The 13,082-nt window shown below is 49.2% G+C and overlaps 2 protein-coding genes across 5 annotated transcripts in view; one reads left to right on the top strand and one right to left on the bottom strand.

The window, feature by feature from the left end:
- The window catches only part of DAB2IP (DAB2 interacting protein), a 196,069-nt gene extending 195,792 nt beyond the window's left edge, over positions 1–277 (bottom strand). For 2 of the 4 annotated variants that reach the window (XM_017810155.1, XM_017810156.1), the window contains exon 1: positions 110–273. In XM_017810155.1, coding sequence (XP_017665644.1) covers positions 110–265 — 156 coding nt within the window. In that variant the 5' untranslated portion in view covers positions 266–273. Of the gene's footprint in view, positions 1–109 lie in introns of all 4 variants that reach the window. The other 2 variants (XM_017810161.1, XM_017810158.1) reach the window with 2 other exon arrangements.
- Positions 278–771: 494 nt separating this feature from the next.
- STOM (stomatin) lies at positions 772–13,045 on the top strand. Its single transcript, XM_017810192.1, has 7 exons — positions 772–985; positions 5,507–5,607; positions 6,463–6,535; positions 7,421–7,503; positions 9,725–9,928; positions 10,413–10,547; positions 11,299–13,045. Exons 1-7 carry the CDS (start codon positions 937–939, stop codon positions 11,491–11,493), a joined length of 840 nt encoding a protein of 279 aa, XP_017665681.1. The 5' UTR covers positions 772–936; the 3' UTR covers positions 11,494–13,045.
- Positions 13,046–13,082: the final 37 nt, after the last annotated feature.

Here is a 13,082-nt window from a genome sequence, read left to right as displayed (position 1 = left end):
TTCCTCATGGAACAGTTGGTCCACCCGTACATTAAACCACACACGAGGTCAAGGCAGATGGAACCTCCCTTGTTGCTCCCCTCAGGAGGGGCCGCCGGGGCTCACTTACCTCAGGTGATGGCTCCCTGCCTTCCTCGCCTGTCTTCGCTGCTGCCCCTGCCCTGCCTGCTGCCCTTGGCTGCCTTCCAGCCACTGCCCCCACAGCCCAGTGCTGTGGGTGGGGGTCCTGCCATGGCCATCTCTCCATCCCCTCAGGAACCACCATCCCCTCAGGATCCCCCCATCCCCTCAGCGGGTCCTGCCATGGCTGCAGCCCCATCCCCTCAGGACCCCCCAGATCCCTCAGGGACCCCCCCACACCCCTTCAGGGCACCCCTGCCATGTCTGCCCATCCATCTCCTCAGGACCTCACACATCCCCTCACGGGGTCCCACCATGGCTGGCCCCCCATCCCCTCAGGGCCCCGCAACCCTTCAGGGGCCCCTTCACATCATCTCAGCGGGATGGGCCACAGCCCCTTCCCCTCAGGAGACCATGCATCCCCTCAGGACACCATACATCCCCTCAGGGTCCCCCCCACATCCCCTCAGGGTCCCCCACACACCCCCTCAGGGGGTCCCGACATGGCCGCCCCTCCATCCCCTCAGGGCCCCTCCCCAGTCCCTCAGGGGCGGTGGCGCCCCCTGGCGGCGGGGCGGGGCAGGCAGCGCGCGGCCGCCGCGGCCACACCCCGAGCCCTTGGGCGGGGCGGGCGCGCGGCGGCGGCGCTGAGGGAGCCGCGAGAGAGCGGCGGCGGCTCCGGGCGGGCGCGGAGGGCACGGCGGCGGCTCCGAGGACACGTCGAGGGGGCTCCGAGCACACGCCGAGGGGGCTCCGAGCACACGCCGAGGGGGCTCCGAGAACACGCCGAGGGGATTCCGAGTACACGCGGAGGCCATGGCAGACAGCGAATCGGGGTTCCCGCACAAGACCCGGCGGCCGCCAGGTAACGGCTGCGGGGGGGACGGGGAGGGGGCTGTCCCCAAACGGCCCCTCAGCGGCCGCTCCGAGCGCGGGGCGCCTTCGTGTCTGTCTCTCCGATTTTGTTTTTTTTTGCTCGTTTCGGTTTCAGTCGCTATCCAGTGATTGTCTTATTTAGTCCTTATTTAGAAGGAAAGTTTGAAGATCCTTCAGCAGAGTTTAGCCCGCCGGGAGGAGCGAGGAGCGGTCGTGCCTTCGCCTGCCGGGCGGCCGCCGTTTCCTTCAGCCCCGTGCGCCGAGGGGTCTGACCGGCCCCAGCCCGGGATAACGGGGGTCTGAGCCCCAGCCCCCGGATAACGGGGAGTACTGAGCCCGCGGACTGGGCTAACGGGGGAATGAACCCCCAGCCACAGTTAATAGGGGGGGCTGATCCCCCATCCCCGGCTCACGGAGGGTCTGAACTCTCAGCCCCGGCTCACGGAGGGTCTGATCCCCCATTCCCGGCTCACGGAGGGTCTGATCCCCCATTCCCGGCTCACGGAGGGTCTGATCCCCCATTCCCGGCTCACGGAGGGTCTGAGCCCCCAGCCCCGGCTAACGGGAGGCCCAGCCCGCTGCCCCCCCCCGCCCCCCCGCCTAACGGGGTGTGATACCCGCAGGTGTTGATTCCCGGCAGTTTTGTCGCCTCTCGATCCCACAAACCGCACCCGGGGAGGTGTCGGAGCATCAGCCCGGTGGCGAAGCTCGGGGTTTTTGTGATTTCCTTTCCCGTGCGGTAACTGGGATCACTGAGGGGAAGGCTACGCAAATACTGACGAGCAGGGTCACCATGAGTAACCCCCGGGGCGCTGCACCAGTAAATGAGAACGGGCAGAGTTTGGGGACTGGCTGCTGACAGCACCGGTGCTGCTCACTGCAGCAGAACGTTCTATAGATGCGCCAGGGGGGACTGGGAGAAGTCAGTTATTATTTCCTCAGGTGGGGCAGTGAAGTTGTAGTTAATTTTTAGTTCTTGGTGTCGTTACTGAAGTGGGTTTGGGCCTTGCAGTCAGTGGGTGTGAGTGGAACCCAGTTCAGGGGGGTTTGGGGATGATGCACTGAAATCACAGAACTGACTCCAGTTTCAGTCACTGGAAGCTGGACTGTTTTCCTGTTACTTCCATTGTTCAGGCAGTGGAAAAGTCATGATTTATTTTATAGTTTTCTCATTTGCAACCGGAGAAGGAAACATAAGGTGGCTTTGTATAGGAAGCCTTTGGCTGGGTAATCTGAGTTGTATAAATAACTGTAGACCTGTTAGGGCCTCGTGCCTAATGGCACATGTTAGTGCTGGTATCCTGGGAGAGGATCTGCATTTCATGCTATAACTGTTTTAGTTATTAACACCTCTCCGTGGACACTGGTGCCAACCTCGTCTCGGACACTCCAAGCCTTTCCCAAACATGCTGCTGAGGTGGTTTCTCCTGCAGCTCCTGTGTGATCACACTAAAGTACAGAGCAAATGGCATTAAACGTAGTTTTGGTTATTAGATGTGATTTTGGCTGTTTCCTGTGCGAAAGGCTCTGAGAAGCATCTGTGAAGACCTTTAGGTCTCATTGAAAGCAGCATTTTGGTTTGGAATTGTTGGCAGGGTCGGGGGCAAGGTCCTCCCTCTCCCAGTGCCCAGGAGTCTGGCAGGTGTTTGCTGTTTGACAGTGATGGGCTCCTTTGGATTGTGGAGTCTTTGCAGGAGAAAGTAAATCAGGACTGGAGAGTGAGCCACACCTCGGGCAGTAATGAGAACTTTCCCCTACCCTCTCAGCCTTCAGCACTCAGTGTGTGTTATAAATTCTTAATACTGTTTGATGATCCAAGTGATAATTCCTTGCTAAAGTAACGGTGACTGTTCCCGTCAGCATTAAAGGCGTTGAAGGCTGATTCAATTAATTTTTTTTTATATTCTTTCTCCTTGTGGTTTATCTCTTAAAGAGGTTGCTCAATAATTTTTGCTTTTTATTGGTTGCCTTGGTTTGCACACCACAGCAGGCTATAAATCCGAGCTGTGGGCTTCCCAGCATCTTAATTCAGGAAGAAATTCCAGTGGCATGGTTGGAGATGCTGTCAGCCAACACTTAGTGTGGGGTAAAATGTATTTTTGCAGCATGTGGGGTGGGCAGGGATAGACATGACCTGCAAGAGGTGCAGTGTTACCCCTGCACCACCTCTGTCAGTCCCATTGCCCTGCTTTGCACTGGCTGCTCTCAGGATCCAGGGGCAATGAGTAATCGGGCAGGAATTGCCTATTGATGAAGTTTTCCAAGTCCCATGAGCGGGATGGTTCAATAACAGCAATAAGGAAGCTCATTCTACAGATGCCAAACATGTTTCTTGTATTTCATATGGTTTCCCACAAGACAGCTTGTATTGTGAAATACAGCCCATCATGGCACACTGGTGCCAAATAAAGCTTATTCAGTCTGGAAATTTTACATTACTCGAGGTGTGACTTGTACCTTTCATGTTCAACAGGGAAGCCGATGGATAATTTTTTTTTCCATGCTGTAGTTCTGTAGAGCAAGTTGGTTGGTGGCCAAGACTTGATGTTAAACTGGAGAGAACTAAAGAACTCAGCTCCTTTAGGTTTATAAAAGTTGTTAAGTAAAAGGTTGGACTCCATAATCTTGGAGTTCTTTTCCAACCTTGATGATCCTAAAAGAGAAAGGGAGACTATTCCTCCTCCCCAGTGGACTGTGAATACTTGTTATGGCTTTAGGCTGACTTAATACCTTGTTGCCAAATGAAAGGTGATGTTCCCTTCACTAAGGAGTTTACAGATGTTGCTTAAAAGGGATCTGTGTGGGTAATGCATTCCCTGGAAATTCCTGCTGTAATCTGGTGTTTGCACTGTGTAACAATAAACCCTCAGGGTACCTTTAGGTGCCTTTAAAATGATCTGACACGTGCTTGAGGGTTACTGTGCTTGAGGGTGTGTGACAGGGACATAAATGACAGATAAGAGGCCCAGCCTGGCTTCAGGAGCTTTGAGTAACTTCATAAAGTTCAGGATACTGTGTGAGACAAAACCTGATTATTCTCCACCACTTCCATATTCCATTGTACTTGAAATGCTGGGGTAGCTCTGAGACCCACATCAGTGAGAAAGAGGACTGGAAACTTCCTGCTTTGGTTGTTTTGCTGACTTTTGTGACTTAAGTCAAATACTGAGGTTCTAAACTTGCAAATTCTGTACTATCTTTGCTCTTCCTCACTTTCAGGATTAGTGATATCTCGTGGCTGCTCTGCCTCACTTCCCTCTCCATGCCAGGCACACGCTGCTGATGCCCAGGTCACCTGTGGGCACAGTAAAGTCCTTACTCGTCTGCCTGGGTGTTAAAATCAAGGGACATTGGTCAAAATCAAGATTTTGCTTTGTAACAAAATGGGTTCTACTTTAAGATAACAGGTATGGGGGGAGACTCAGAGACTTACTGTGAATAACTGACCAGTTTTGTTGAACTGTGGGTGTGTGTGGAGACCACAGAAGACACCTCAGTATATAATTCCAGGCAGAGGTAAACAAAAACGTCTAGATTCTTTATTTCAGTTTCTTTCTAAGCAAGCTGCTGAATGCAGTGCAGTAGATAACAAGACTGCAGTGTTTTTCTAAGCTCTGTGGTGCCTCCTGGCACTTTGTACTTCTGGTGAGAAGGATGAAATTCGGTATCTGCACAGTAGGAACGTGGTGGTGGTGAGTGCTCTGTTTCCTCCTGGGATATCCCTGCCTGGCACAGGGCTCCTGGCAGCCCCTTGGGAGTCTTGGCTGGCAGGATAAGAAACTTCCTGTACCCTGTGAGTGCCTCCAGCGTGTCCCTGTCTTATCAGGGGGCAGTGCTGGGTTTAGCTGTGCAGCTCCTGAACCCACCAGCTCGTTATTTGACTCCAGAGATCCCTCAGCTGGTGTCTCTTGTGACAGAGAACTCTTGCACGGGGAGTCTCTGGCCAGGACATTCTTCCCAGAGACTTCCTTTCACATCCTGATAATGTTACACTGCTCTTACCCCACCCACAGGATACCCCAGGGGAGGGGGGGGGTTTCTCAGCCCCCTGTGACAGCTGGGACATAACCCAGACTGAGTGTGCTGGCACTGGGCAGGCTCTGGGGGACTTCATTTCACTCCTAAGTGAGTGTTCCTCTGATTTCTTAGACAACAAAAGAACAGGATTTCCACTGCTGCCTGTTGGGCACTTCACTAGAAAAAGTTGGGGAAGAGGGAGGCATTTGAGAGCTGTCACTGAAATGTTGGCATCCTTAATTCTGCATAAATGCTACTTGGATCACCTCCTGCCCTCAGCTGTCTTGCACAACTTCTGGAGACTAGTGAAAATGAAAGCAAAATTTGGCTTTTAACTTGATTTCTCATCTAAGCAGAATGCACTTGGCCAGAGGAGTAGTGCTATTAGTGGCTTATTTCAAGGAATATTCAACATAAATATCCAATTTATGCACTTTCTTTCACAGGCACTCTTGGTTTTAAAAATCTGAACATTTGTGCTCTTTTCCTGCAGAGGATAGCGATGGCCTTGGTTTGTGTGGATGGATCCTGGTGATCACCTCGCTGGTTTTCACTGTTCTTACATTTCCCATATCCATCTGGATGTGCATAAAGGTAAAATTGTTCACTGCTAAGTTGGATTAAAGCTTTAAGCAATGCAGAGTGGTAATTATTGTTCTCAGTTTGAGTTACTTGTTTTCAACACAAATTAATCCCACTCTGCTCTTTCTTGAACTGTAGCAGGCAGTGTGTAGCAGACCCAGCTCTTCAGTGCATTCATCTTCACACCAAAAATAAAAGTGCTGTTACAATATTTTGTCAAAATGATTCCTCCTGTGGTCCTCTTTACCACATCTGCCCAGTTGTCATTAGCATATGAGCTAATCTGGGAGATCAGAGTAATTGCAAGAACCCATAATTACTCTTGGAGGACTGATAATTTTATTTTTACCTTTTTTAAGGAGATACACGTATGTCTAAGTATGAAGTGTGGAATTATAAATATCTCAGTATGTACATAGCTGTGGCTGAGTGTGAGACATCTGAAGACACTGTGTCATCTGTGATCACTTTGAGCTTGATGTTTCCAGTTCCCAGGCAGGAGGAGTTATTTCCTCCTGGTTTGGCTGATGTACAGCATCAGAATTGGAGCTGGAAAAATCCCTGCTGGGTCACAAATACTGCCCTTCGTTGTGTCGTTGCCAGGATATTCCTGATGGCAGCTGCTGGTGCCTGGACCTGCTCAGGTGACATCCTGTTGATAGTCTGAAGAGTATTTCTTGTGGAATATTGTCCTGATTTTTCCTTTTGCTCTTCGACAATAAAGTTTAGGCTAAAATTCTCGAGAGCAGCCAGTTGAGAAATGTGTTAAATATGAGTCTCAAGATTGTCTTAGACTGGTGTGTGATAGTTTGGAATCCATCATGTGGCTTCTGGAAACCCTGGCATGACATCCCCAATCTGTTGCAGATCATAAAGGAATACGAGCGAGCCATCATATTCCGGCTTGGACGCATCCTAAAAGGGGGAGCAAAGGGACCAGGTATGTCCTGGGGGGCAGTTTCTCTGAATTAGTCACTGGCAAAGCAAGAGCTCTGTAGAGGCATTGCAGTAGCTGGTGAATGGATTTCTCAAGAATTCTGTGACTTCCAGTAAGAGGATGTGTTACAACAGCAATTGGACTCGTGGGTCCCTTCCCGCTCGAGTGTTCGGTGATTCATCCTTTATATGCAGAAGGCAGCAAACTAATTATCTGTGAGCCTTGCCCAGCTCTGCTTTGGTAATGTGTGGTGTGCAGCTGGAGTCAAAGGCACTGAACAGAAAGGGAGGAATAATGGCATCAAATGTATTTGACAAAAGAAGTTTGATCTATCAGTTAAAACCCAGTTGGTCTGAGAGCCTTGATCCCCTTCAAAACTGACAGAAGCCATTAAAGTATTTGATGGCTTTGAAAAGTTGCCTCTGTATATTAGAAACTCTGGGACCTGCAAGAATGTTGCTTTCAGCTGTTGCTCTTGCTGCCCAGAGTTACAGAAAGGGGCAAGAGCTTCTTCCTTCATTTCACCCAGGTTTTGCAATATTCCACATTTCAGTGATCAGTGGACAAAAGGAGGCTGATACTTTCTGCTTGCCAGAATTAAGCCCCACAAGTAACTCTGTGGGGGGAGCATTTTTAAAAGTAGCTGTTAACAGTTTTGGGGTCTTTTTCCCAAATGTTAAAAATGTCTAAATAAGTGATACCTGGATAACTTGAAGTTTCTCCACATGTGTTTTTGAAAGCCTTACCCTGCTTTGGAAGCCATGACAAGCATTGTGCTGCTGAGCTCCCCACAAAGAGCTGCGCAGCCTCAGTGCTTATTTCAGTAGCAAGTTTCCTCCACTTTAATGACCCATTTTCACATCTTCTTGAATGGATTTTTTGGTACAGGTTTGTTTTTTGTCCTGCCCTGCACAGACAGCTTCATCAAGGTTGATATGAGAACCATCTCTTTCGATATTCCTCCCCAGGAGGTGAGTTTGGGTCTGATAAAGCACTGGCAGAATTTTGTGCACTCTCTTTTTCCTTGTCCCCTCTCAGGATTGGGTAACATGTAGTTTAAACAGAGATTTGTTGTGCAGCTGCAATGTGTTGTGAAGAAGACACATATCCTTTGGAAATGTCATCCAGTAGAAGGGCACTGAAGGAAAACAAGTGCTGCTGCCCTCTGAGGACCAAATGAGATAATTTAATATGCCTGAGAGCTGGGAGGGAGGGCTTTGGAGGGAGGGCTGCTGGGCTTCATACAATATTCCCTAATTGCTTCTGTGAAATCTGGAAGGTTTCCAGATGCAGCAGTGATGTGTCCTGTGCCAATTTATCTAGATGTATGAACCAGCTAAAATATTGGGGTGAAACTGGCACATACATCAAATGCTATTTATAGCAACTGGAAGGAATGAGGGGTCAGCTCCCTTTGGGGCTTCTGTGCCCTGCCCTGCACAGGAACACGGTGAAGGAGGTACTACACCTTATGGCATCTGATGCCTTTCAGCTTGAAGGTGCAAAAGAACAAAAAAAATTACTTTAATTTCTAGTCTGTTTTTCCTTCGACCTCTTCACTGTGCAGCAGAGTGTGTCAGAGCATTAACCCAGCTGAACTCAGGCTGCCAACTCCAGGGGTAACAGAGGAATAGAAACCCACTGGCCCTCTAAGAAATGAGTTAGTGAACAATTGTATCTCGATGGCTACAACTGTATCCCTCATGTATCTGGCGTGTTTTTCAAGCAGAGATGGTTGATGCAGCCTGTCTGGGGCATCTGTTTCCTGTCAGATTTGCTCCTTGGCTTGTTGCACATTGTTAGTTGTGGATTGAGACAAATGGCAGCTGTCCTGGTGCACTCTGAAGGGTAATTGGGAGAAACCTAATCACTGGCAGGCAGAATGTGCTTGCAGCTGCTGATGTGCCATTAGTGAAGCCATCAGTAATCCAGTTTTTCTTTTGACTTGATTAAATTGTGCTTATGGATTTAGGTTTGTGTTCTGTAGGCAGAGGCACATTTTTGTGTGTTCAGCATGATTTCTGTGTGTGATGCTCATTCTTTAGCTTGTGCTGTTATGGAAAGCCTGCTGAAAGAGGTGGTTTGGGAAGGGGCAGAGCAGGTAAGTCTTGAAGGTTGAGTTATTCACACATCCCTCCCTCATCAAATAACATAATAGGACCTGTCTGACATGGAATGAGGACACCCCTTCCCATGTTCCTGCAGCATCCTGCAATTCTTTTTAACTTACCTTTAAAGATCAATGCATCTTTCTGGGGTACCCTCTTCCAAACCTTCAAATATACCTGTCTTTATCTGTGCAAGTACATCCTTCACTTAACATCCCAGTGCTTCACTCAGTGTTTCACTTGACTCAAGCTCAGAGGATGTTCACACCTTGCATCTCCTCTGCAGCTTGTCTAGAAATCACCAGGTACTCATTTAAGTAGCAAAGGTGGCATTTCCACCAGAAGTTCTTCCAAGGACAATGGACTGCTGGATAATAACAGAGCTAATTCTAATTAAATGTGGAAGTAAAGGTGACCCCCATCAGCTGGAACACATCAGGCCACTGGGACAGACAAACCCAATTCTGTACTTCAGTGAAAGATTCCAGTCTTTCCTGGATTAGCTCTGGGATGGCTCTGGTTCCCTGAATTCCCTGTGCACAGATCCCCTTCTGCACTAAATGTCTCAGTTTGCACCTCAGCCCACCCTCCCTGTGGCCAGGCTGCCTCTCACACAGCTCTGCTTAAACCTTCACAAAATGCAGCACAGGGACCTACCTGGGGATGATCCATTGCCAGGTCCAGAGTCCCAGGTTAGACCTTCCCAGGTGAAGCTGTGTTTCAGGGTAAAGAATTTCTGCCTTTTTTGCCTTTTCCTGTCCCTGGTATGACTTGCTGGTATGACTGTGAATTCAAAGAAGTGAGATAAAAATAACATTATGGCAAAGCTAATGGAATATATTGTTCACTGAGAAGTGTTCTAATCCCATATTTAGTCTCAGCTTTACAGAGCTGTACTGGAAGGTTCATGAGCACTGGGACATGTTCACATGCAGCAAATGTGCACAAGGACTTTTGTTTTCAAGCTGGTGGAAAAACTAATTTACTCTGGAAAAACCAGGAGTTGGTGAAACAAATAGGTAATGATCCTAATAATTAACCTTATATTTATTGAGTATTCTCTGCTCTCCCCACTGCTCTGCAGATCCTGACCAAGGACTCGGTGACGGTGAACGTGGACGGGGTGGTTTATTACCGGGTCCAGAATGCCACCCTGGCCGTGGCAAACATCACCAACGCCGACTCTGCCACCCGCCTGCTGGCACAGACCACCCTGAGGAACGTCCTGGGCACCAAGAACCTGTCTGAGATCCTCTCTGACCGGGAGGAGATTGCACAGTGCATGCAGGTACGAGCTGTGGGGATCCATCAAACGGCTGCGTGAGCAGCAACCCCAGGGAGAACCTACAGGAGAGGATTTATTATACCTCTAAGTGATAAGCCAAGGTGTGGTTTGGAGCTTTAGGCAAAGCCCTGTTCAAGATCTCTTGGGATGGCACTCTCTAAAATAAAAATGAGGGACTAAAGCAGTAATGGACCAGTGGGAATGAGGGACACAGGAGAGGAGGCCTTCCCTGGGTCGTTGTGTCAGTTCTTGCTGTTGATGGAAATAATACCACAGAATTCCTTCAATACATTAGTCAAGCTCTGGGCTTTTTTGTGAGCTTACAACAGTTATGCTTTTATAATTATCAAATCATAATACAAGTACTAAAGCCCTTAAAGCCCAAGAATTCTAAGATAACTCATTTGGTTTAATTGGTCATTCTTCAAATCTGGGCATTAGTTTGAGTCGGGTGTGTGGCTTAACTTACCTGTCCTGCCTTCTGCAGTCCACGCTTGATGAGGCCACAGATGACTGGGGCATTAAGGTGGAGCGTGTGGAGATCAAGGATGTGAAGCTGCCTGTGCAGCTGCAGAGGGCCATGGCTGCAGAGGCAGAGGCTGCCCGGGAGGCCAGAGCCAAGGTAAGGACACCAGCAGGGAGGTGGCCTTGGTTGGGTTTGGTTTTTACTTCATGAATAACTCCATGTGGTGATGTGGAGGATGAAGGTGCTCAGACAGATTGTGTTAAATATTAATTTTGATGCTTAATTACTTCATAACTTCTTAATTATTATTTATTCTGCTGTTTAAAAGAATACTGTGCCCTTGCAGTAGGATTCTGTAGGAGACTGTGCACTTGCCTGTGCTGACACACACCAGTACCTTCCCTGTTAAAACAGGGCCATCTCCAACCCAGCTGTCCTTGACAAATACTCAGAAAATGTTTATATCCCAATGCAGAAAGGCCACAATTCTGTCCCTGATGAACTGAGAACTTAAAAAAAGGAGGGAATAGAAAGGTATTTCCTCAGTAAGAAACACTCAATTCCTTCTCGCCCTTGTAGATACAAAACCACAGCTTTAAGGAGAAAGTATTCTCAGCTGTCCAGGGAGAGTGCTGCTGCTTGAGAGGCAGTGCTGAAAGAAGCACAAAGGGTTTTGAAGGCAGAACAAATACTCCCGTGGCATTCTCGAGACCTGTGCTCAAAGACCCAGCTTTTGTGATCTGGCATTCTCGGGGTGGGAGGAGACCGGGAGAAGGGAGGAAACCAGGAGTAAGGGCCTGGAGAGCAAACAGGAGCCTGGTGAAACACCCACCCAGGGCAGGCTGCTGGCAGAGTGCTGGGCAGTGGCTCTGGTCCCACTGAGGGCTGTGCTGTGTGTCCCTGCCAGGTGATCGCGGCCGAGGGGGAGATGAACGCGTCCCGCGCCCTCAAGGAGGCCGCCATGGTGATCACCGAGTCTCCTGCGGCGCTGCAGCTGCGCTACCTGCAGACCCTGACCACCATCGCTGCCGAGAAGAACTCCACCATCGTCTTCCCCCTGCCCATCAACATCCTGCAGGGCCTCCTGCGCCTCAAGGAGTAGGTGGGGTGGGAGCACCTTTGCAGCACTGCGTTCCTGGGCGGTGCAGCTCCTGGCAGTGTGGGTTTGCTGAGGAACCCCTTTTGTTTTACTAAGTGTGTTATAAAACTTGTGTGTAGTGTTTGTGGATACGGACAATTACAATTATTTGAAGTTGAAAGCCTCTCAGAAGGAGTACAAGCAGGTTGTGATCTTAAATAAGCTTTATCCAAACCGTCCTGGATGGGGCACCTGTAACCCAAAACCTCCCCTTTTCGAATAGTGTAGAAAAGGAGTTGTGGTAGAGATGATCCATCATTTGGAAAGAGAATTATTCCCTGCAAGGGAAGTGGAACAGCCCTGACTGTATTCTCCTGGAGTGTAGCTGTATGTGATGGAGTCAGCAGATTGGTTCTCTGCCTTACACAAGGAAAAGATGCAGGAGTGAGAATACTGTCCTGGGGACTTGTGAAAATCAGGTTCCTGCTCTCTAATCCAGTCCCCATTCATGAGAAATAGTTGTTGGTGGAATTTTCCATCTGTTCTGCCCCCCAGGAACGGCACAAACATGCTGTGGTTATGGATACAACGTGCTTGTGGTCACTGCTGGGCTGGTGTTGTTACAGGGCTGTGTCTGTGTAGGGTTACGCTGCTTTAAAGCACTGAAAAGGGTCTGCCTTTATCTGTTTCTCTTAAAAAGAGTTTTTAAAAGCCAAAGTACTGCGTTTTATCCAGGTCTAAAGCCTTCTTTCTGTAGAAGTCAGATGTCTGTAACTGGTGGGGCAGGGTGGTGTTTAACAGAGATGCTGCACTGTTGATACACCCATTGGAACACGGGGGTTTTACCTGGTGGTGCTGCTCTGTGCACACCTGGAGGGGTTGTTGTGTCACTAAGGGCTTATACTTCATCCCAAAGCAGGTGAGCCTCAGCTCACACAACCCTGGCTGGCTGTTAAACTTCATGTTTTGTACCTTTTTAGTAGATGTAATTACAGACTGAAATGAGGAGAATTGGAGTCTGCAGGGGGGGAGGCTCTTCAGGCTGCCACCAGCACTGAGTCTGGCACCTTGAACTTCTGGGAGGTGGCAACGAGACCAAAAAGCCCAGATCAGTGCTGTAAGTGCCCTTCTCACACTGGGCAGCATAAACCTCACAGCTTGGGGTTTATCCCCTTTCTGCTATGCTCAGTTCTGTGTTTACAGGTGTTTTAGTACAGGCAGGACCTGTTCAGTTGTGCCTTTGTCCCTGGCAGCAGATGCCCAAGTGCTGGTGCTTTCCTGCCTGTTTGCTGTAAAGCTTTCCTTTCCTCTGCAGCACCAAAGCCATACACTCCTCTGTCAGTGCAGCAGTTCATGCAAGCTGAGCTTAACTTTTGGGTGGGAGGGGGGAGAATCAGTTAACAAAGCTGGGCTGATCAGCACTGCTGTGCTCAGAGGGGGTCCTTAGGGAACACGGTGACTCTGTAACTCCTGCTGGTGCTGCCGCAGGTGAATTGTTGCCCCTGTGAATTGTTGTTGACACCACGAGATGCTTTTTGCTCTCCTCTGAATAAAAGATGTGCTGTTTACTAACGAGTGACTGTCTGTAAGAGTTGAACACTGTTAATTTATCG

This window comes from Lepidothrix coronata, unplaced genomic scaffold (assembly GCF_001604755.1).
Source record: "Lepidothrix coronata isolate B3197 unplaced genomic scaffold, Lepidothrix_coronata-1.0 Scaffold28, whole genome shotgun sequence".
NCBI classification, from domain to species: domain Eukaryota; kingdom Metazoa; phylum Chordata; class Aves; order Passeriformes; family Pipridae; genus Lepidothrix; species Lepidothrix coronata.
Note: the sequence above shows the minus strand (reverse complement) of the source record. Positions and strands in the feature narration are given on the sequence as shown.